Source organism: Lampetra planeri, chromosome 10, assembly GCF_965212315.1.
Source record: "Lampetra planeri chromosome 10, kcLamPlan1.2.h2, whole genome shotgun sequence".
NCBI lineage: Eukaryota > Metazoa > Chordata > Hyperoartia > Petromyzontiformes > Petromyzontidae > Lampetra > Lampetra planeri.
The window spans coordinates 15,328,292-15,352,661 of NC_136116.1; the positions used below are offsets into that span (position 1 = coordinate 15,328,292).

The window sequence follows — 24,370 nt, forward strand, 5'->3', positions numbered from 1 at the left end:
GAGGCGGGGGGGAGGGGGGGAGGAGGCGGGGGGGAGGGGGGGAGGAGGCGGGGGGGAGGGGGGGAGGAGGCGGGGGGGAGGGGGAGGAGGCGGGGGGGAGGGGGAGGAGGCGGGGGGGGAGGGGGGGGAGGGGGAGGAGGCGGGGGGGGAGGGGGAGGCACAACCCGGACGTGACGTCCCACGTGACGTCACTTCCCGCTCTCCCACCCTCGGGACGTCGCCATTTCGGAGTGGTGTAGCGAGTGGCGCTGTTCGAGGTGAGGTCGCGGCGCGTCCCCCGCGGGGTTCCTCGCGGGGGGTTCTCGCGTCTCGCCGTCGATTATCTCGCTCTTCACTGGGCACGCGGCGGGTAACGCGCTCGCCACGACGCGGGCGGTGGCCGCTGGCGACGCGCCACCAGTCCGTGCGGGCCTGGCGGCCTGGCGGCGTGCACCATGCGGGGAGGGGATGAATGGGGAATGGCGGCGGCGGCGCCTCTGCGCTGCGGCCTCCGCAGCCTTCGCCGCGGTGGCGAAGGCGGCGGCGGCCTCCGGGGCCCCCTTCGGGGCAGGGCGCCGCGCGTGGCCATCTCGCCCCGCCTGGTCGCAGCCGCCCTGGGGCAGCGCCTTGATAGAGGGCGCCGCAGTGGCCAGGAGATGTTGACTACCTCGCCCGGTGTGCAGGAGGTCCGAGGGCTCCATCCCGACCCTGACCGCCTGCTGCTGCTGCTGTCTATTTGGGGTCTCTGTCGCGTGGGTAAATTATCGGGTCTCCGCCGGTTTGTCCCTCCACATGTATAACTGACATCACGCGTTTACAAGTATTTGGCTGCTCCGACTCTCCGCACGACAAGCCACTTCGTCGAGGTTGTAATTTTTGATAGGCAGGTCGCTTCGGTCGCTTCTGAAGAAGAACCACGTAGCTCAGTGGGGCCTTAGCTGCTACATAAAACTAAAATAAACGAGAGCCTGCGGGGGTGACACCGCCGCCTCGATCCAGCACAGGAATCGATTCGCTATCATTGTGCTTAGGGGGGGAGCGAACTAAATACATATCGATTATCTTGTGTTCACAATCATATTATTCATGCTGGAGGACTCCGATGAGCTATAAAGCTTTTATTCTTTGGGTCTTTCGGTAAAGTCACGTAGATAGGTTCAAAGAATCGATCGCTTGTGTTGTGATCGAAACGTAATTCGTTTTGTTAGTTTTTCTTTGAACCTATCTACGTGACTTTAGCGAAAGACCCAGAGAATATGAATTCCTGCAGTCACAAAAGCTTTAAGTGAAGATCTAGAAAGTTATTTTTTCGCAGATGTCCAGTAGGGGCAGGTTATAACGCTACAACAACAACACAAACTACGTCGTTTTGCGTTGGAACTATGAACCCCATGTCCAACCAATCGGGGTATTTATTGCCTATAAACAATTGCCTGTTCAGCGTTTTTTTTTTATAAAAAAAAAACGCGAACCGGACTGCTGATGATGCTGAACGTTGAAACCGCTGGTCCAGTGTTGAGCCCCAGTGCTGCTGAGATGATGAGCTCTCAGAATACCGTGTGGCTGATGGAATGTGTAAAAACATACATTTGTTTACGTGGAGGGACTGAGATGGGATGGTGGTGCGAAACGTCTGCTGATTGTGGAACTTACAGGATGATACAATTGGGGATAACCCCACTCAAATTAGCAAGACATTTTAGAGAAACGGTTTTAAAGGCTCTATCCTTCCAATGTCAAGACTGTACCCACGTTACGTGTGTGTGACTTTCTCCGGATACACGCCGCTTGCGGCATACAGTGCTGGAAGCCGGCATTCGTTATCCGTGGGTGTTGTTGGCCTCATGATGAGCCGTGAGCGTGCTTCCTGCTTTAGTTTGTGCCACCACTGCCGATGAAATCCTCTCGTGTCCAGTTGGCAGCTTCCCAGTTTCTCGGCACGCTGCTGCTGATGGGGTTGTTGAATCGCGACCTTTCGTGAGAACCACAACCCGCGTAGAGGCTGTGGGATTTAACATTTGAATGAATAAACGTGGATTTTGAGAGGAGAGAGAGGGTCCTTCCGGTCCAATATGTGACGGACTTCTTTTGACCTTGGCTCGGTCGGTAGCCGTTTGCTTTACAAATCACCTTCACTTCCCAGTAGGCCAAGCCATCCTGTCAGCTGTGCCGCATTGCACGGCGAGGAGTGGGCTCCCACGGAACGATGCGCAGACGACTGAGGGATGATGACTAAACGAGGCGTCACTTCTGTATACTTTGAAAAGCAACTCTTTTGTCCATGGATTCGTCGCCAAGTCGATTTATTAGTGAAAAGTTTTTTTTTATAACACGTGGAAGTTCATGAACACTAAACTGCGAGTCTTAATTTATTACCAAAGTGAATCGTGGATAAATATGCATTAAGTGTCAACCACAAATATGCTAACGGAGCAAAAACGAAAGTTCTTGGTTAAAGGAACGGCGATACATAATATGCAAACAAACAGGCTTATTAGATTTTAAATCGCCCTGGAAAGGACGCTATATAGGTCCGGAATAGAATAGAATTACGGCTGGTGGGAAGTCCCCCCAGTAGTCATGAAAGGCCTCACGTTGCCAATGGATTTCTGCGATTTTATTCACCGATGTAGGGTTGGGGCACCCCTCCTTCTATACAAATAACAACTCGACACAATCGTCAATACCAGTGGCCCTTCGTCGAGAATGGATTTTGTGTTATAAGGGCATCTATATCGGCAGTGTTACTAATGAATTAATATATTGAGTTTTTTGTGAATGCATCGTCACAATTTCATTGACCATTTGAGCAGGAGATGCACTGGCTTGTGTACTTATAAATTCCCCTTTTGTGTGCGTTTAGGTTTGCAGAGTGAGCTCCGGTTAAAAACCCCGCGCAATGGACGCGAACATGAAGGTAAGCCGCTTCACAAGCGGTGACTGTTCAACGAGAACACGAACGCCATCAGATATGCCTTACAAGATACTCTTGCCTTGTGCCAACAGTCGCAAGCCTTGAACGAGCCTTGAACACCAGATTCAAATAAATGCTCATTATGAACAATGCTGATTAAAATTATAGTTCTGCATCAATAGCTAGCCCCCCCCTCATCAGTGCAGTACTATTTCAGATGAAGGTATGATGTTTAAAATAGTTTTAACCTTGACATTGGTCAGATTCGTAGTCCATACAAGTGGACATGTGTTGACTATATGGAAGAAGCAATGCTGTACAATTAGATTTGTCTATGTCAATATGGATCAGTTTAACACGTATGGTCAATATGGATGTTAGTATTTCAAGGTTGCTCTCCCAACATGAGTTTTATAATGAAATGCCTGGTACACACTAGAGCAGATACAATTAGTTTTGTTATTCACTACATGGTTTATTATAACAGCTGTATACTCTTTTGTAAAATACATGAATATGGCTCACCCTTGAATCTATAGAAATTCAGTTGAGCATTTGTTGAACAAGATTTATTTTCATGTCACTCTATGGGAGTCATAGACATGTCATAGGTGTGTTTTCTTTACTCACTCAAACATTGAATCAGAATTTTATAATAGCTGCCTGTGGCCTCAACCATTTGTAATCCCCCTTTGTGGGATCAGGAATGGTGATATATAGCTGTTGATAATACAGTGTAAATTATCTTCTGTGATGACGCAACATTTGCACAAAAACGCTTACTAAGCCTGGTTTAAATAATGAGTTGTATCTTGGCTGTGTTTGTAAATGACCACCAATATTGGTGGTAAACAGTTTTTTTCTGTCAGTAAACCATGTTTACTGGCTCCATTTCTCGTAGATGTTGGCCATGAAATAGTCTGTCACCAAATACGGTCTTTGCCGAGAAATAAAGAAATCAAGGCTGCCGTGTCTAGTGTGTACAAGGCAAGAGGCTATGGTTAAAACGTTTCCTCTGAACCACACGGAAACATTTTATTTCCAAGCCAAATTTTTTCGCTCCAAGCCATCGAGCCTTCGTGCGTGCAGCTTTTGGGCATTTTTGCCGAATAACGGAATTATCTTCTTGTGAAAGTAGGGACGCAGAGACAATGCGGCACACACCTGCATTGCACAGCTGGCAGAGGGGTGGAGAAGAGGCGACCTTGCGGAGGAGAGCCCTGGGGGCCACACAGGTGTTGTGTGGCCCCAGGACACGCGAACCGCTCACACTCTCCCTTGTGGGCGGACGCAGTTGGGCTGCGTTGTGTTATAACCCACTTTCCAGTGTTGTATTCCAGCCCAAGCCTAGATATTATTGTTACTAAACTCGCTCCCCTCTGCTTGCTGGTTTTCCGGACAAATTTGATCCATGCTGGTGACGTGCCGAAGGCCGAAGATTTTCAGTCCTCCAACGGTAAGTAAATCAGACAAGCAAACCTATTTTCTCACATACCCATATTTTCTAGGTCCATAAACAAGTGTAATCCAATTGAGTGTCATTGGAGATTGTAAGCAGTCGACTCCAAAAAAAAATCTATTGCCAATAACGGCTGTGAAGTCTCGCCTCCAAATTGCTCAGATTTGGGTGCCTATTTTCCCACCAGCTGTGTCGGCATAGATTTTCACTCGTGAGTAAAGGCTTTAAAAAAAAAATCTGCACTTATGTTGGAGCCAAAAAAGAGTAAAATTTTCCAGAACTATGGTTTACACGTATTGCCGATTCATGCAGTTGTATTCCGGGGAAATTGAAAAATGTATAGCATTTTAATTTCACCCGAAATACCACGTATATACAGTGTGTGCATAAACATATACTGTACGTATTCGTATGGATACATTTCCAGTCGTGTACACACATAGTTACGTGCTGAGTCTGGAATGCCTTGCAGCAATCCAACTGCTTGCGCTGTTTGACACTCATGTCCTGACACTGTCGGGACTTGGTGCCAAACATTACCAAAGTAACCAAATGCATATTTGGTATTCGAAACATTATCTTGTTATTTATGCTACTTCAGTGCAGGTATCTACATATAAAAACATTCCCAAATGATTAAGTTTAAATCTCTGTTTATTGTATGACTGCCATTGTAGAAAACTAGGTGTTTAACGATTCATTGCTAAAAGCCCGTTCTTACGCTTGCGTGAGAAAATATTAAAAATATCTGCAAATTACATGGTCGAGTGAATATTGTACAAATGAAATGGTTGATGAGGAACTATCGAATTGATACAAATAGAATTGGTTCTTGAATCAAATCATGGTGCCATATCATGACGATTCATCCAAATTGTAAGGCGGGTGGATCGTTACATGCCTAGTAGGAATCCTGTGCCGCATTAACAGAACGTGTTTAATTTAAATATGTATGTGAAATGTATCTGTCCACAATATCAACAGCATACATAAATGTGCATATACGGACACGTTAGGGATGCGTTGCCGGTTTTCGGAAAACGAAAATCCAGCCGAGCTACAACATTTCGGATGATCTGGAAACCGTTTTGTTTCGGATTGGTCTGAAAGTATAACGTCACATGTCACGTCCGTGCTTTTCCCAGCATAAGTGACAGTCAAGTGTCATCGATTGACATCACTTTTGTGAGCACGAAGACGCGTTAAATAATTATAATTACGTTTGTGTGCGTGATCAGAAAATGTGAATCCGAAATTGCCATTTTAAGTCCGAAATGTTTAAATCCGAAATGAATCCCTCATACACGCTTACGCATACATACGGTATAGAATTATATTGAAAACCACACTCTTTGCCCAATTGATGTGATACTTTTTTGGCTCATGGGAGGTGAAGACATCAGCTGGTTCATCCTCCATCTTTTGTAATAGCTTTGGTTTGGCCAAAAACTGTGCAGCAGTGTTGGGGTATGTGAGAAAAATATAACTTCTTAACATTTCTGGCTTTAATTAGCCAAGCCAATGGAACCTTTGACCAGCATTAACTTGCTGGTTACTTCCATTAAGTTTTGATTGTGCTTTTTTAAACTTTATCCAATTAGTGACGTTTTAGTTTGTCATAAGTTGATTGAGCTTTTTTTTTTTTAAAGCATCCCCCATTTTTGTATTGAAAACCTTGCACATTGGGATGGTAACAGTAATGAGCATAATGCAGTCAGTTGGAAGAGCACATGTAACCATGAGTGCCAAATGGCTCTTTGATGTAGCCGGTGGGTTTATTGGATGAGTCGCATTGTCTGCAAGCAGTGGAGCTACTGGAGACAGTTGTGTTTTCAGTTTTATATTTGATTACAGATCTCGGTAACCTCTGCGAATACAAGCCATTCAGCTGTGAACATAATATCTGTATTCTTTGGGTCTTTCGGTAAAGTCACGTAGATAGGTTCAAAGAAAATAACAAAAACTACGACGTTTCAATCACAACACCAGCGATCGTCGTCAGGAGGAGAAAAGAGGAAAGCTGCTGAGGCAGTCTGTTGTAAAGGTTTAGAATTGTTGTAGCCCAAGGGGCATACACGAATTGGGCGGGGCTAGTGATGTTTATGTGAGAAATTAGCATGTTAATGTTAGATGGGAGAGCGGTCTCCATGACGAGGGCGCGGAGGTGGCTATGTTACTGTGAGAGATTAGCAAGTTAATGGGAGATCGCAGAGCAGCAACGGCGAGCGAGGTGGCTGTGTTAGTGTGGGAAATGTAACTTGTTAATGTAAAATCAGAGAGCCGAAAATAACAGCCAGTTATGACTTAAACTGGTTGATAACGTCCTTCCAATCATTGCTCAGTTTATACCCATCTTCTCGATTGAAGTTGTCTGTCTGTTTTTGTGGATGTCTTCAGGAACAAATCTTTGTTGATAGCCAGTGGGTTTGCAAAGTACCATCGTCCTAGAGAAATCAATTGTATAATATCTGTGTTTGAAGCTGTAGCTGCAATAGATTTGTTTTTGCATTTATTAAAAATCCTCAATTACAAATGCAATTTGAGTTTAGGGAGTTGTATTAAAAACACATACGCTTGCCTTCCTGGTGTCTTCTACGGTGAGATTGGTGTTAGACAAAATTCTACGTTCTGGGGCAAGACGACCATTAACATGCACAGAAATTTATTCATTAACTCATGAAAATGTAAACTCTCCATTCTAGCGTGTACATGCAAAGAGTACAGCTTCCAGGTATAAAGTTGAATACGTATCTGTCGTCTTATCTGTGAACCGTGCATGGCTACGGTTTAGCGGATCTGCAGTGCTTGCCGCGACGTGAATCTCGCAGAGAAAAAGTTTAGAGATGGGAAAAGAGTTTGAGTGCCGTTGTAAAAACTCTGGCTGAATCATGCACTGCACTGTATTATAGTGGTCCACGTGAATTACTGTTCCGCTATATTTCCCACTTTGGGGAGAGGTGGGAGCACTTCTTCACTACCTGTGACTTAGAATCGTCTGGAAATGCTAAAAACTGCATCAACATTAAGGCATATGCATTTTCTTGAGAGTTATGTGGAAATTACTAGGAATTAAAGGCCGAACTCTGGCAACGTGTGGAATTTCTAGAGTAGTGGAGGAAACTGCATCCGGATCCAAAGTGTGTGTATTCAATGCACGCCTCTTAATAAGCATATCAACAATATACATCCTCAAGAATAGACATACAAGCTGTGGTAGATACTAATTACATAGAAGATAGAAATATGATGGATCCACATCTGTTCAGCATCCATTAATTTTAGCATTAGCTGAATCTGCTAAATCCAACTTGCGTGGTGCTTTTATCGATGTTGATACACAGCGTTGCGATAGTTAAACAGCTCTCACTACACATAAAAGATGCTCATTTCAACTCCGCTTCCAGCTATAAGTCACTGGCCTCCAAAGGACCAATCTCACAATTTAATGTGTCAATATAACTGAGCTAATGGGGTTCGCATTGTGAATGGAGGCGTGATGATGATGACTGGGTTAACGTTGAGCCTGCACCAACACTTTGTAGCTGTATGGCAGAGTGACAGTGTGCAATTAGGTTGGGAGGCTCATAGTCTGGTATCTGATGACCGCTCTGATCCTTCCCCCCTTAACAGTAAACACTTCCATTTGCATGCAAGGCTCTGCCAATCTCCTTGCAGTTGTCTACTTGATGTTATTTTAGGGCGCTATATTTCCAAGTCTAAAAATTGTGTTCACGTGAACTATTTCAATGATTGAACTTGGAAGAGGTGTTGGGCATCTTGTGATACATCCTAGGTATATAACTTATACAATAACACCTTAATGAGTGCATCTTTTCTTGAGCAATCCAGGATGTGCTGCTGTGCAAGTAATAGATCATTATCCATGCTAAACTGTTCTCAGTTCTATCTGGCTGATGGGAATTACATGAGTGCATGATCGATTATCAACATTTAAGCCTAATTATACTCTTGCATTGTGATTCAAGATGACCATCACAAAGCTTGTACAATGTGCATTTTGGATGTATTAGAATGTTGTGACTTTTAGCTTCTATTAGATGAGGTCACTTAACATTAGCATCCTTTAATTCTGTGTGCGGAAATGCTTTTACAAGTACCCCATCGTATTCGACATCTTGCATGTGGAGATTCTACCATTCGTTAGAGAACTACGAGATCATTTCATTATCATTTGGATATAGATTTGTGTGCTTTTTTATATTTATAAGATATTCAAATACTTTTATCATAGGCGATGAACTGATCAACAACTGTAGTCCCGTGATGTCTGCTTTTTATGCCCGTTTTTAAAGTCAATTTCACAATTGAACCCTTTTCCCCTGACCGGTATCCACTCTGGCGTTGGCCATCTAATGCCCCCAGTTGCGCTGAAGTGGTGGTAACAATGCATGTTCGTGCGATCATATCGTTCCTCTCTGTGTTGAGCGTGAGTATTTATGTTTACGCCAACGTGTTTTCGTCCAGATGGATCTGAGTACGGTCCGAGCCTTGCATCGCACCTGCAGAAGCAGCCACCGGACTTCCCAATTGTGGGTACGTTCAAACACATCATGGGGTTCCTCATTTTATATTCCGTAAATGCCAGATATGTTGCATGTTTTCTCTCACAACAGTACATTCAGCTCATATTTGTAAATCTGTCACAAATTAACCTGAATTTATATTTGATGTTTCCATTCGTTAGGAATAGCATTATATAATATGCAGCTGATCAATATGATAAACAGCCAACAACCACGATGATACAATGACTGCAATATCAATAGGCCTGCATATATTATAACAATACTGTAAGGCCTCGTTTAACACGGTAGATGCGTTCCTGAAAAGTGTCGCGTTAAGTGAAACGTGCATTAACGCAATGATTAAGTTTGGCGCGTTACGAGGACGGTGCACTCAGTAAGATGGCGGAAGAAATAACTGAGGGTCGCTGCCGCGGATTGTATCACACCGCACGGCCGCACAGGTCGAGAAAATAGTTTGTCCTCTGCCGCTCAGAAAGCACGTTATAACGGTGTGTGTTATAATGGTACATGTTATAACGGCACGTGTTATAATGGTACATGTTATAACGGGCATGTTACGTGTTATAACGGCACATGTTATAACGGGCGTGCTCCATGTTATAATGGTACATGTTATAACGGGCATGTTACGTGTTATCATGGTACATGTTATAACGGTGCACGTTCCGTGTTGTCCTAAAAGTATTCCCAAATGGATGAACCACGTTATTGTGAAAACGTGTTGTGTGAACACCACGCGTTAAGCGAGGACTTGGCGTACTCGCACGCTTTCAAATATTTGGTGTCTGCTGTAGCTGGTGTGAATTGATGTAAGATTGTTGATTAAAATTTATTCAAACTATTGCTGTACATTATGCAATATAATGTACAAGGAAATGTTGCACAACTGTCTTTACATTGACTGTGTGGCACTGTCTGATGTAACACGCTTCGGTTTGCTTTCACGTAAAACCTGCGTGCTTCGTGACAGAAAAAATACACACTGCACGTATCATTATCATTCTACACGTGTTAAAAACAGGATTTGTAAGATGGTAGCAATTAATGGAAGCGTGATCAAATGTTTGTTTTGCCTTGTGCTGTTTGTAGGGTTGAAGTGTATTATGGAGCACCAAAATGAAGGAATGGCACTCACGTATTCGTGCAGTCAGTGCAACGTGGAGGGCACCATGCACCTAGCCGCTGCTTTGGCCCACATCCGCGGCTATAAGCACATCCACAAGTATCTGGTTCGTACAGATATTGTCTTACAATACCATTTATTTAGTGTCCAAACACAACCGCATCTCCGGATGATTCACACGGGGAACAGCATAAAATGTTTATCTATACGCACATGAGCACAAATGGATCGTGCAGTACTTTATAACGTGAGCTCTGCAATGTTGATGTCGCTCAATAACGATTTGTATTGCATTAAACGGGAGGAAATTCAATAAAAAATGTATTGGTTTTAATTGCACCTTTTTTGGGGGAAATTGCCAGTACACCACACGCAGAAGAGCATGCTTTAATGTTGAAGTAGTCATGTGGAAAACCTACATGTTGCCTTGCAATATTGGGGAGGGCACTCATCCATGGCAAAATGTTTCTGGTAAATGGGAAAAATTAAGGCACCCCCTAACTTTTAACAATGGTGCTGGTTACGATTACAATTGTAAGAAGTTGTGCTTTAATTTTACATTTAGTAGTTTTTTTAATCAACATATCTTCTGTTCCCTGGAAATACAGCAATCGTTTTACCCTGAGAAGTTAAGCGCGATTGGGCCAGAATGTTCAAAGTCTGAGCAGCTGCAGCAGCTTATACCAATGGCTTTGGAAGTAATGCAGTTGGAAGGCTGGACTGCTGACCAGGTATGCGCGCGTGCACACTAAACACGAATTTACCATGAGAGGTTTTAATAATTCTATCTGGACACTTTTAGTCGAGCTCTGTTTATACATAGGCACCTCTACGTGAAATTGTCCATCAATGTTGTAGAGTTAGTTTAACACGTAGTAGTCTTTCGCGACCATTGTTATTCATAATAAAAGTTTTTGGGTTAGATCGCGGAAGTAGAAATGTGTTGCAACCCTCCACCATCTGACACAGCCAGTAAGGTTTGTCACATAAACAATACGTGCCAATTAGTTACTACTTCAGCCCAGCAGTGTGTCGGAGAATAAATCCACAATTTACAATTTGAGTACCACGTTTAGCTGGTAATTACATCCACCACCACCAGCATATTTGCCTGAATAGTGCCGCAATCCACCTGTTTTCGGTCTTAAATAGAGCAAGATGACGTCATCCCTCTAAGCCAATCATGTGCAGAGGGGAAGGGTTATTATAATTCTATAACAATAGATTGTTAATTGCAATTGATTTGCATGCGTTGCCTTTCCTTGTAAAGGCAACACATGCTAATCAACGGTGAATACATTTTTTTTAAATTAATAATCTTTTGTTAATCGCTGTTGGTGGATTGCAGGTGTATTGCGTCACAGTAATTTTATATAGCGTCATTCATGCAAAATTATATACGCTGAAATAAAATATATTTATTTTTAATTATTTGCCATATTGGTTTTCATCTAAGCAGTTAATGTCTTCTGTGCATGCATTTTGTAAAGTATAAATATGTTAATCTGGTGTGTGCAATTTTTTTTATTGTTGTAGATAAGCAAAACCAAAATGTATGTTAAAAAACCTACTTATGAAGATCATATTGAGAAAAAAATTGTGCGTATCGAAGGGAAAGGTAAGGAGTGATTTTTGTGTGCTTTTGTGATGTATCGCGTAATATGATGATGTCACGTAGCTGGCTTGCCGGGTACTTGAGGTAGAACCAAATTTAGAAAAAGGTCAGATACATGACAAGATGAACAGCGCACGAATAGACTACTGCATAAAAGTAACGCACAAACACCACTTTAATAATGGGGAAACTGCTTTACGGTGCTTTTTAAAGGAAGCGAATGTACTCGAGAGTAAGGATGCGTTGTGCTGTATGTGAAAAGGTTAGATTATGTGAACATCCATAGAAAACGACAGTGACGCCATGGACCATTACTGACCGGGGTGTACATCACAACACAACATATGCAGCGGGCTGCCCCTTTATTATTGGACATTACTACTGTGGTTGTTTTGTACTTGCACATTGCTGCCTCTACAGTATATCTTGGAATGTTTAATTTGGAGTCGGCTTTGTTGCTTGTTTCGAATTTGAATGGTTTTTATTTCTCTGCGTTAGGTCTGAAGGAGCACATTAATGCTTGGTCCAAGAGTGAGCCCCTGCTTGGTGAGTCTACTGGACATGTGTGAAAACGAGCTTCATAGCTCATCTGATTCCTCCAGTATATATAATATTCTGACTCTTGAGTCAGCATTACATGGCAACATGGTAGCGCACCTCAGACATGATCTCCCTCATTAGGTTTTTTTGCAGGGCGATTGCCATGTTTGTCCACGTGTAGGTTTGTGCCTACGTGTTAATGCATGTAATTTTAATTCACACGCTAATGATTACACTAATATAATTATTATTTACAGTTGTTTGTCAATCCACATCTGCGCTGTCGCTGTTCGGGGTTTGACAACGCTTCGCCACGCTGGTAGTCAGTGCTGACTTGTGAAGTCAGGGGGGACAGGACCAGCTCAGATCTCGTTTTCCATCGGTGTTCACCGTGGCCAGGAATCAACTCGGTTTGCCAGCTACACTAACGACTGGCCCCACAATTCCTCCAACGATTGTGTGTGTGTCGTATTTATGTTGTATGTCTGTATTTGCAGGTGTGGAACACATAATCGAGAATCGACATGTAGGGAGGCCTTCAGAACTGTACTACACATGTGACCTGTGCTCAGTCTCTTCCACGATGATCAGCATCCTCAGTCATCTGGCCAGTGGAAAACACCGCACCAAGTACCTGGTGAGCGTGCATTCACGTTGCATTGTCCCTCATCCTCCTCATTGGCCACTCTTTTGGAGGACTGACTTGCATGTGGATAGATTTGCTGAAGTTTCATTGTTTATGACGGTGACTCACCCAGTCACCACAATGCTCACCAGCGTATGAGTCCAATTTTTTGTAAAAATTATTAGTATGAGAAATCAGTGGGGAAAATAATTTAGATTAGGGGAATAAATAATTAAAAGTCACAGACGGAAAGTAAGCATTAACGCTGAATATACATATTCTATGGGTCTTTCGGTAAAGCCACGTAGATAGAAAAATAATAAAAAAAATATCACGACGTTTCGATCGCAACATCTTGCGTGTTTGAGATTCTGCTTGGCCTTGATAGGCCTCATTGTACAAGGGGTCACTATTCGAACCCCGTTTTATTCATAATGTCCACCATTCACGTTGACAGTGTTTGTGTACCATATTGTGTGTTTATAAGCCACTTCATTGGGCTGCCATTTGTGACCAGGTCGTTTCTGAAACAGAGCTGTATAGCTCAGTGGGCCTTGCCTTGTAAAATAAATAAAATAGTTGAGGTTTATTGGTGCCAACTCCAGGCTCTCTCTTTGGATTGCGTCGACTGTGGTTCTGTGGCACCAACCGCTCTGAGCCCAGCAAAGAACGTTTCTACCACTTTCAATTAACTCACTTGAATTTATTCGAATGTCCAGCACTCTTAACAGCACATTAGCCCACACAAGTACAGCCTGGCTGGGAGTACAACTTCAAATACAAGGCAAATACATGTATTTAATCTAAACTAGTGAAACCAAACCCATCTTGATGGTATTGTGCAAGAATTTGCAGGGTTAACCAAGCACAAGTGACGGCATACCAAAATTGAGGTTATATCTGAGTGTAGAAAACCTAACTGGAAATATACTGCAACAGTGGCTGTTATACTTTATTTATTAAGTAGATTTACCAATGTGCTCTTTTGCATTTTACGTTCACAGCAAACGTATCAGCCGCTGGAGGAGGCTACAATTCCCAAGGAGCTGAAGGGGTCTGAGCGCATGATGCGTATACGTGATATTGCTAAAGAGATCGTCAAGAAGGAGGGAGTGAAAAACTTCAAGGTAAGCGTGTGACCCAGCCCTGCTTCATCCTCCAGCCACTTACATTGAGACATGAGCAGGGGTTTGACAACCTGCGGCTCCGGAGACGCTTGCGGCTCTTTAAGGACTGCTGCTGCTTCATGACGATATTTATTAAGGACCACCGTGTCTCGTATTCACATTGCATTGCGGCACTTAAAATATAGTTTTTTTTACTGAATTTGAAAAAAAATGGCTCGTTAATTTGGTTGCTGACCCCCTCCCCCCCCCCCCTGGGCATGAGCAACAAGGGAATGCGTGTGAATATGCAATGCGACTACTACCTTGTAAGCTAATAAATCGTGAAGATTGTTGCAAATTTGAAAAGCCGCACATGTTAATTGCTGTACAAACAGTGGTCTTGTTTGCAGTGATTATATTCACATTTTATAAAACAAGGTGAAGTGTAGTCTATTGTATGTGGTAATATGTTCAAGAGCTGAATGTCATTGGGGGAGAACGGTGTCTTTCTCGCCATCCACCTGTGGCTTGTTTTTGTGGAACTTTCAACACAACTAATATTGGGTCTTTCGGTCAAGTCACTTGGGTTTCTTTGAACCTATCTACGTGACTTTACCGAAAGACCCAAATAATAGGAATTCCTGCAGTCACGAAAGCTTTAAGTCAAGATACAACTAATACTGTCATCTCGGCAACATGGCTGTCATTCATTTCCATCCAGATATAATCGGTAGAGCTAAATAAAGTGTATTAAACAAGATATCAACACGGAATTATCTTAGGAGCACAGTTAAAACGCTAGACCGAGGCCCGGCCCTCACCTGTTGGAAAGCCACGCTGTGCGTGAACAGTTAGATGAGGTTATACACACCTTGACGAAGATATAGGGGTCGTAGGTCATGCTGCCCTCTGAGGTCCAGGGAGGCCTGCACCGTACGTAGCCAGCCGTGCTAATGGGAGGAGCGGGGCTAGCAACTCCACGGCACTTCTCGTTAACTAACACACGTGTGGTGTGCTGCATTGTTGTGTTCAGGTGAAGATGTTGAAAACCGATGAATTCAAGCCCCCTGTGCCTATAGCACGCCAGACTGACAAGAAGGTTATTAAACGACCATATGTAGACGGTAAGGTCTTGTTACTTGTAACACCTGACTTCACCGATTGTGTTTCATGTCTTTGCTTGTGGCTTATTGACAGTAACATATCAAACGCTTACATTTAATTTTAATTGTGAATCCTTTAAAGCACCTTATGGCTTTTATTTAGAACATGGTAAAATATGTAACTGCACAAGGTTCGAGCAATAGACCCCAGTAGTGAGAAACTGCAGTTCCATAACTAAACGAAATGTGGCAATAGCGTGGCACAGTCTGCTGCACCTGGAGATGAGCGCTTCTAGTCGCATTGCTTGTTGTGTTGTTGGAAATGTCAGCAATCTCAGCTGCATAGTTTGTTTAGGAAAGGGAGATTGTCGTCCTTCCCCCTCACCTCCGATGAGCACGGTTGGCTACGTACGGCGCGAAAGAAGTGCAACATAGATACCTATATAAAGACACAGATTACAAGTCGTCATTGCTTTGCATGCAGTTTAATTTCTAAGCTTTGGGAGTGCAATTTAATTCCTCTGCTAGCACCACTGTTCTCCTTGGACTCTGTGCTTTCTGTTGTGTGGGAAGGGGCCAAGGCACACGCCACTGTCTGCCTGTTAGTATCTGTTTGCTTGCAGAGCAGTAAAGTATTATGGGTAAATTGATTTTTTGCAAAAAATGGGCACAGACTTTTTTTTAAACAGTCAACTACTTAATACCTTTCTAAACCTTGTAACAGTCTGATATCAGATGCCATGATTACACAGCAGGCAGTTTTAACAAGATTTACAACAGTATATTAAAGTGTTATGTTTCCATGCATTTAAAGGATTAAATAGGTATTTTAGTTTTCAGTTAATTGACGAATGTGATTGAGGTGGATGTGTTTCTGCAGGGGGTGTGAGCTGGGTGTGTCCGTCTGTGTGTGTACTGCTCGACTCCGTCCACAGCTCCAGACGGAAAGTTCATGGCAAACAAGATGCCTCGCTTTGGCATGGGACCCCCCCCACCTCCACCATTCGGTAGAGCAAGTAAGCCACCTTTGGAGTTGCTATTTAAGAAATGAAGCTACTATTTCATGCAATGTAGTTATTTTTTTTCAATCAACGTCGTTGGGAATCGTGAGTGAGCTAATTTGTCGCGATTGTGTAATTGTTATCGGTAATGTTTAGACTTCTTACATCGTGGTGGGCCCTACGGCATGGATCGCAATCCCATGTTTGGACGGGGGGCACCCAGACCGATGGGGCCACCTTTACCACCCCCCCTGGTTCCCAGGTACCATGTGGCACACGCACAAGCTCCGTAAACATACATTACCAGAGTCTCAATTGTTGAGTGATGGCGACAGACGTGGAGAATAGGTTTATCGAATTGAAACATCCATCAGGAGTTTCTCGCCATCATTGCTAAATGTTTTAAGCTAATATGCACTGTTAATTGCTTTAGTTTTATTTACTGCCTTTGTTTTTGTGCAAGCGCTGAAGTTACAGTACATGTAATAGACCATAATAAAAACGACACATTAAACATTGCACAGAATTTATCAGACACTCGACAATATATGTGGGAAGTAGTCTTAATTAAATTTTCCCCTCAATGTTGGCGTATAAACGCGCTGTTCTCCAAAGACACGTCTGACTGTATCGCCGCCGCCCCTCTCTGTCTCAGAGATCCATACGGATATGAACAAAGGCAACGTTACCAACCTCCGCAAGCAAGCTTTTACGAAGAGGTGTGTAATGATATTTGCTATTATGTCTGTAGTGCTCGAGTAAGAATACTTAATGCCTTTTTCTGCTTGTACGTTTTTGATCCACTCAATGATTGGACTAAGAAGTGCCTATTATTTGTGATTATTTACAGGAAGATGATTATCTACCACCACCACTGCCACAGGGGAGACTGACAAATGATCAAATTCTTGACAGCCTGGTAAGGAGAGCAAGCACTGCACGTGCTTATATGTAGTTAATTATCTCAGGTGTTTACACTGTGCTTTTTTTATCCAACCCTTGAGTAAATACAGCAGCTTTAAAGGCCCAAATAATATTTTCCTGGAGGTAACATATTTCACTCTTGGAGGCTGTGGTCGACATGTTTGAATTTTGCCTTTCAATAACCAGTCTTAGGTCATCAGCATCATCAGCCATGGTCTATTCACTGCTAGATGAAGTCTGAGCCATCGCCATCCCTCGTGGCTCGCGTAGTCCACTGTTGCCAATTAACGTTTCACCTTTGTTTGCGTATGTGTAGGTCAACTTTAAAATAGCAGGAGAGGAGGAGGCGTCTGCAGCCCTCAAGGCATCCAACATTCTGACCCAGGCCCTTCTGCAGTACCGTCTGAGAGACATTGGCCGTCCGGTAATGTGCTCATGTTTATTTGTCCACAAAAGCTTTTTAATGTTATATAATGGTAGTCAAAATAAGCTTTATAGTTTGACATTTATATTTTGAGGCATCACCAGAGTCGTGACTGTTGGATACCGAGAATTTGCTGCTTTCTCCCTGCAAGTTCTGAATTCACCGGTCTATGCAGAGACATTAAAACACTTTTCTTAGACCGTTTAAGGGGATGAATGCCAAGTCGTAACAGACAAGTTTTGAATTGTACTATATTAATTCAAACCATGTTGGATATGAAAAATACACAGCCACCAAGAAGGGAGTGCTGAGTTTTAAAAATGACAATCGTATTTTTGTGTAATTGATAATAAAATTGTAACATTTTTCAAATTAAACTTCTTAACAGGAACCAAGGGAAGCACAAATGGGCTTCAATCGCACCCGGAGTTACGGTATTGGATTTGCATCTCACGTAGTGCACATTTTTTCCTGCATCTTCGAACAATTCTAAATGTTTACCAATGTACAAAACTTAATGAGTAACGGTTAAATTTAATATCTATGTACAATCAGTGAGTGGTGTATTTGCTTGTGTGTGTGTGTGTGTTCAGACGACGGCTACGCCTCTGATCTGCCTCCCATGAGGAGCTCGGGGATGTCTCCGCTCCGCATGCCCCGGCCCCCTGGGCCCCCGCGGCCCGGTGCCATGCCCATGAGAGCCATGGCCTCCGCTGGGACTGCATCCAGAATGAATGACTACTCCTACTCGCAGTATGACTCCTACATGTGAACCGCTAGTCCATTCTCCTTGTAACGCTACACCAGTTATTATTGCAAGTTACTGGGGGGGGTCGCTCTTTAAAAACGAGACTACCCCCTTCTCTTGAGTTCTCACCTGGTTAAACCCTAAATAGGTCTTCAGAATAAATTTTTTTTATCAATTCCGTATTTTCATCCAAATGTCATTCTACCAAGTATCCATAATCTTTATTGATGTACTAATGCTTAACAAATACATTGTAGATTGTTTCAAAGCAATGTGTGTTAATTTTGCTCGAGAAATGTGACAATTAAATAAGATTGTACACGCAGGATTTTACAATTTTCAAAAAGTTTTGGACTGGAGCTGCTTGTGAAAATTAATGCAACTCTTCCAAAAACTGTGCTTACTCAACATAGGTTAAACATGTTTCGGCACTTAAAGACATGTAGTTCATTTTGTGGATCTGAAAATACTGATCAAGAACACAGTTTCAGCATTAGCCTTGAGCGTCCACAAGCAGAGAACATCCACGGCTCATCCAACAGCAGCAACGGGCTGCTTGAGTTCAAATGTCATGCCCCAAGATTGTTTTGTAATTCTTCACTGTTACACTTTCTAGTAAACACACATGTTGTACCACATTTGTTGCATTGAGTAAAGGTGTGGAAATAATAAAGTTTTTTTTTACACGTAAAAGCATATTGTTTAATTGTATTTCACCTGTTGTAAAGATGGTCCTTAAGTATATCTAGGATAACCTTTTGTATCTAACATTTTCCCATGAGTGTAATGTTTTTAAGACGTCAATAAAGTGGTTGCTTTTCAGTAAAATACGTGTAGTTGTGTGGGCATCAAAGCAACCAAATGGTAGTGTTATGAATATTTAAATGAAGATAGACATCAATAGATGGCTTTGGCAGTGCTGAGCAAGCACACTTCCAAAGCATCGTTAATAAGTCATTTTGCTTTGTTTAAAAATAATTACGTATAGTTTTTTTACCCCTCTGTCAAACCAGGGTATGATACATCAATGCCTCCGGGAAGGGCGTGTCGCGATGTTTGTGCGATCCACTAACCCCCCTCAACACTGCCGTATTGCAGACGTGAGCCACCAACACCACCCGGCTAGAGGAATGTCTTCCTATTGATGACTAAACCTCGGCATTACTATTCAGCACAATTTAGCACAACGAAGGGTAAAAAAACGGGTACATTTGCCAAGAGGTCGTGTGATTTGTGGCGTATGATGGCTGATCACCGTGTTAATTATTTGCACAATAGAGCAGATTAAAACATTACCATCAATTTCAAAGCTACTACTTTTTGACGGTCAGTTTTTCATTCTTGTCCAGAGCCTCTCTAATTTGTACCGCACTGGCACGGGGAAAGAAACGTGCTCGTGACTGGTTTGGCTAATGTTGATTAAGTACAGTGGATAATGGGATCATGGACAATAAGTCCAGGTTGTAACATGACGTGTATTAAACACGTGGATTCATCGCCGCGACACGACTCGCCCGCTCACTGGTCAGGCATCTGAACACGAGGCACTTCTACTGGGCCAGCGGTGAGCAAGGAGCGCGTCTGTCTTTGTATTAAAAGAAACATTCTGAAAGGACGTTTGGTTGCTGTGGGGTGTTTGCGGTTTTTGTCTCTTCATGTGTAACTGCCCTTAGGTTTGTTGTGGAAACAATTTAGTGGTGACCTCAAGTATTGTGTTGCGTGGTGAGCATTTCTCCTACAGCAGACTGCCAACCATCTCTAGATTTAGCAAAGCATATTTTCAAACATCAACTTTAATATAAAAAGCTTAATTATACAAACTAAAGGTAGACAACACCCCAACCTCCTACCAAATTACTCGATGCAAGGTGTACTTCCATCTGTCAAACTGAAAGAGCCAACACTAAAGTTCTCTTAGTTTCAGTGTGTTGAGTTCCTTGTGCTAGAGGATAACATGTTGATCCATGTGGAAACCCAAAACGATATAAAATGCCTTTCTCAACTCATTGATGGTAAACAACGCGGTGCCCAAGCGCAAACAAATCGCCTCGCGCGTGCAGAGCGCCCGCTGGATGTTTTTGTAATCGCTCGCAAGTTACTCGCTGGTTAGGGATACTTCACAAAGTATACACTTGGTTAAGCTATTGATGTTCATTATTCTTACATTTAATTCTCAGAACCCGTGCTGGGTCAGGCAAAGAGGGGGGGGGGGGGCGGTCGGTTTGAAACAAAAAATGTCCAACAAGGGCGGTAGCATCAGACAAAGGCTGAGAGAACAACCTCCTCCTCGCTGCCGCCGTGCTGCACCATCGCCATCATTCACCCCACTTTGTTTGGCCGTGGGAGCCGCTGCTGGTTGCCAAGGCGCCCTCGGCTCGGCACTCCGAGGGGCAGGGGTCGCATTCAACCGCGAAGGGCAGCGACGCGCCCCCCCTCCCCAGCCTCCAGGCAGTGTCGAGTCGCCGTCGACCTGCCGCAGAAGACGCATCTCGCTTCTCCCACCACGTGGGCTCGTGCGGTCACGTCCGTCCACGTCGTCCCGGGCTGGAGGCGAGTCGCCCTCCTTCCCGCAATGCCCGTCGCGTCTGCTCCACGACCACTCGGCATCTCGGTGGCTCGTGCGGCTGTGTGCAGCTTCAGTAAATGTGTTGAACGTCATACTCTTAGGTTTTTTCGGTAAAGTCACGTAGGTAAGAATAAAAGTAAATTATAAAAATGATATTAATATTTGTATTCTTACCTACGTGACTTTACCGGAAAAATCTAAGAGTATGAATCCTTGCAGTCACGAAAGCTTCAAATCTATGTTGAACTTCTTTCGCACCGTACGTAGCCAACCGTGCTCGTCGGAGGTGCGGGGCGACCTCGCGTGCGCCGTAAAGCTTGCGAATGCTCGCGTGGCCTGTGTGGCGATGGTGAATTGTTGTTGGGGCGATTCGGTGTGCGCACAAATCACTGCTGTCTGTTTGATCGCGTGCGCATTTTGAATGCCATCGCGAAATGAGAACGTTGTACTTGTCTTGGTATTCGCGATAATTCTGCCAGAGGTTTCTCTTCTGACCCGTGACAACGCGGCGGTGATTACAGGAGACCCGGGCTCGCGTCGTCCAGCACAACAGACGCTGCCCTTCGGTCTTTCGACCCAACTTTATTATTTGTAACAAATACGAATGCGGCCGAGAGCAAATTAGTCGGTGGCGGCAAGAGAGGAATTCGTCCCGAGCATCTCCGAGGGGTCGCGTCAGCGCTTCCGTTGCGGTTCGATTCCGTCAGTCCGCCCTGGTTATTAACTGTCGAGTGTATGAACCGTAACTAGACTGCGCTGTGTGGTTTTTACAGTGGACGTTAAAGGTCTCGTGACGCCATCGTTCAAAAAGAGTAGGCCAGGCCACACCGTCTCTTGCTCAGAGCTGCTGGTCATTCCACATTCCCGTGGCGGAGGCCCGGCGCGTCCTGAGAGTCGCTGCAGCCGACTCGCTTCAGCGACCGGCAGGCACAATCGGAACTGCCGCGTTGGCTCCATTCACGGGGAAGTGCCCCCCGCCCCCACGGAGGGAAGTTGTGCAGCGGTATCCCCGTGGCAACACGACACACTCACGGCTCGGCCGTGTTAGTTTAGAGAAAACCCACAGGGCGATGAGTTACTCACCTCGCTGCCCAAAGACGGTACAGTACCTTGTTTCTAAGTTGGTATGATGTATAATGTGCTACGATGGACACACATTGGCAGTGAACTGTGTTCATGAGTGGACCTTTAACCCCCTTCACACCCCAGCGCTGTTGTGTGCGGGGCGCAGCAGCGATCTCGAGAGGGCACCGCGTTCATGGAGCAGCAGCAGCCGCCGAACTCGCAGTAAGATTCACTTTGATCCTCACTGGCACTGCGGCTAATCGCTTAACTGACCACTGCTCGTGATGCACAGTCGTTGTGACCGGCACGCACGTGGTTCCGCGTGACCTGGAGTGCCCTCCCACGTGGCAGGGAGCCGAGGGGTGGCGGCCCAGCGCAGCGCCACGCGCACCCCACGGCGCGCACCCTGCAGCTCGCTCAGCCTCGCACGGCGAGCGGCAGGTGAGAAGCGCTGGGCACGTGGGGCTCGCCACAGACACTTCCCCGGTCGCTGCTTCACAGTCCACTTCACGTGGCTGTGGGCAAGTCGTCCACAGCACAGCCACTTGGTGTTCCCACGCGATCAGAATCATCATCAACATCAACTTTGCTCTATCCTCTGCTGGATGATGAAGCCCCCCCCCCATCCCCACTATGTCGTCCCCATCCACCATGCTTCTGCGACAACAATCCGTTACATTCGAGCGCACGAGCTCAGCGCACCTCTGCCTCTCTGCGGTAGTCACCCTCTTGGTGTTGTGTCGTCTCATCTGGCTTCCCGCGTGTCTCCCGGCTCATGCAGCTGCTCTAGTCCCCTTCCAGCGATGCGCCCTCATGCAAGCACTTTCAATTGCCACCATTTCATCGTTACTAACGCCTTTTTATATACACACATCGTATTTCATGTTCTATGTTACGTGCATGCTTTGTGCTCTGTGTATGAATGATTCGCTTTGTTTGCTGGGGAACTCTTGCAACTGCTGTCAACTGGCACAAGACCCCCTTGGGAATGAGACGTGAACCTCAAGAGTGTTATCCCGGTTAAATAAAGACTTATTAATAATACTGTAATAGTCATTGCGTCATTATACGAGTAAAACACTTACATCATCGTTTTGTCCCTTTTGGCCTGTGCTCCGAAATGGCGATTTTTATATTAAAGTTGCCGAACACTCGCGCGTATCACGTGGCTGGGCCACTGACAATGCCGGATCCCTCGTCTGTGTGCGCAGCTGCCCGGCCTCCACAGGCAACCACAAGTCCGAGTCACCACGGCGGCGTCCTCCTGTCTGGCATTGAGGATGGCATCCACGAATTGCGCGTTCGCGCAGTGCTCGTGCAGTAATCTCACCTACATTTAATACATGTTTTCACGTGGATAACACATCTCGTTTTTTGCACTAGAAATAATAATAACACTCGTAATATGAATTGTAACGTATGGAAACGTGTGTGTATCGGGAGTTGGTAGGGTGATCGTCTACCCCAGCGCTCTTCATCGCAAAGCCCGCGGGGCCCGTCCTGTGTAGGGTATTTCACATTCTGAATGACCCACACCAGTGGTGGAGGGTGCCTCCAGTTAGAGACAGCATCACTTGGCAGCGTAGCCAGAATGAGAACGCAACCAATGTACAGGGTGCTTCAAAACAATGTGCACACTTGCGAGAATTTGCAACGATGCCACGAGAAGTGCTGCCTCCTCCGAGCTCTGGAGACCACCTAGAGAAGATTCCAGGCACGCGTTGACAATGATGGCGAACACGTGGAGACTCTTTGACTTTTTCGAGCTATTAACATTTACATATCTTATAATATTGCAGTGAATTATCCGTTCTTTTTCCATTAAAACGATAGTCCCATATAAGTGTTAAAACATCCTTGAAGCACCCTGTTCTGCACCAGTCTTGGGCTCCCACCACATCTCAAGCCGAATACACTGCAAGCGCCTCTTTAATGGAGAGCAATGATGATGCAGCCACTGCCATCACACCGCACACATATTCAATCAATCCACCCACCTGCACACATTACCCGAGATGAAACCCGGATGTAGACTCGCTTGCCTGCTCAGCCCGGAGCGACGAGTTGCCACCATTGCATTCTGAGACGAATTAAAGTATTAAATTAAACATTTAGAACCAGAAAACTTAAAATGTGGATTTTACTGTTACAGTCAATGCAGATATACCACCTTATTCTCGGTGCCTTGAGGTACTGCTGCGTTTATAGGACTCATGCAACGAATGGGCCTGCCTGCAGTGCAGTATTCAGTGCACCGTGAACCCAGTGACCCCTTACCTGCGAGTATTGACACATTTTCCCACTCGTTTACAATATAAATAGCAAGCTAACATTCGAGTTATTTCATTTTCCTGCTTTCTACAATGAAAAAATTATGTATGGAGCCAGCATTAATAAAGTTGTGAATTCACCATCGGTACTCGTTGTCATGATTGTTGCTTAAAGCGGTCTTTGTACACCGATGGCGTTCCAGCACACAATATCCCTCCAGTGAGGATGGTGATGGAGCAGCCAACACTATTCCAGCCATTCAACCCAATCGAGCAGACACACACCTGTACAACTGGATGCATTACGGTGCCATTGCTTATATCTGTTGACCCCTTGCCCACAACTATTATCTGCGCGGTC

At 44.6% G+C, this 24,370-nt stretch overlaps 1 protein-coding gene and 1 long non-coding RNA gene across 2 annotated transcripts; both read left to right on the forward strand.

Annotated features, from left to right (window-relative positions):
• The first annotated feature begins 358 nt into the window (after positions 1-358).
• On the forward strand, positions 359-18,801 carry LOC144721081 (uncharacterized). The gene is made up of 17 exons (XM_078598426.1): positions 359-735; positions 2,843-2,896; positions 8,838-8,906; positions 9,989-10,128; positions 10,631-10,753; positions 11,559-11,640; positions 12,136-12,183; positions 12,675-12,814; positions 13,807-13,929; positions 14,942-15,032; positions 15,947-16,027; positions 16,169-16,274; positions 16,668-16,731; positions 16,863-16,931; positions 17,253-17,360; positions 17,749-17,794; positions 17,954-18,801. The coding sequence occupies exons 1-17, from the start codon at positions 435-437 to the stop codon at positions 18,130-18,132; spliced, it is 1,824 nt and encodes a 607-aa protein (XP_078454552.1). The 5' UTR covers positions 359-434; the 3' UTR covers positions 18,133-18,801.
• A 2,935-nt stretch (positions 18,802-21,736) lies between these two features.
• LOC144721089 (uncharacterized) lies at positions 21,737-24,158 on the forward strand. Its single transcript, XR_013585835.1, has 3 exons — positions 21,737-21,961; positions 22,091-22,180; positions 22,951-24,158. It is a non-coding gene; the product is annotated as an uncharacterized LOC144721089 (long non-coding RNA).
• Positions 24,159-24,370: the final 212 nt, after the last annotated feature.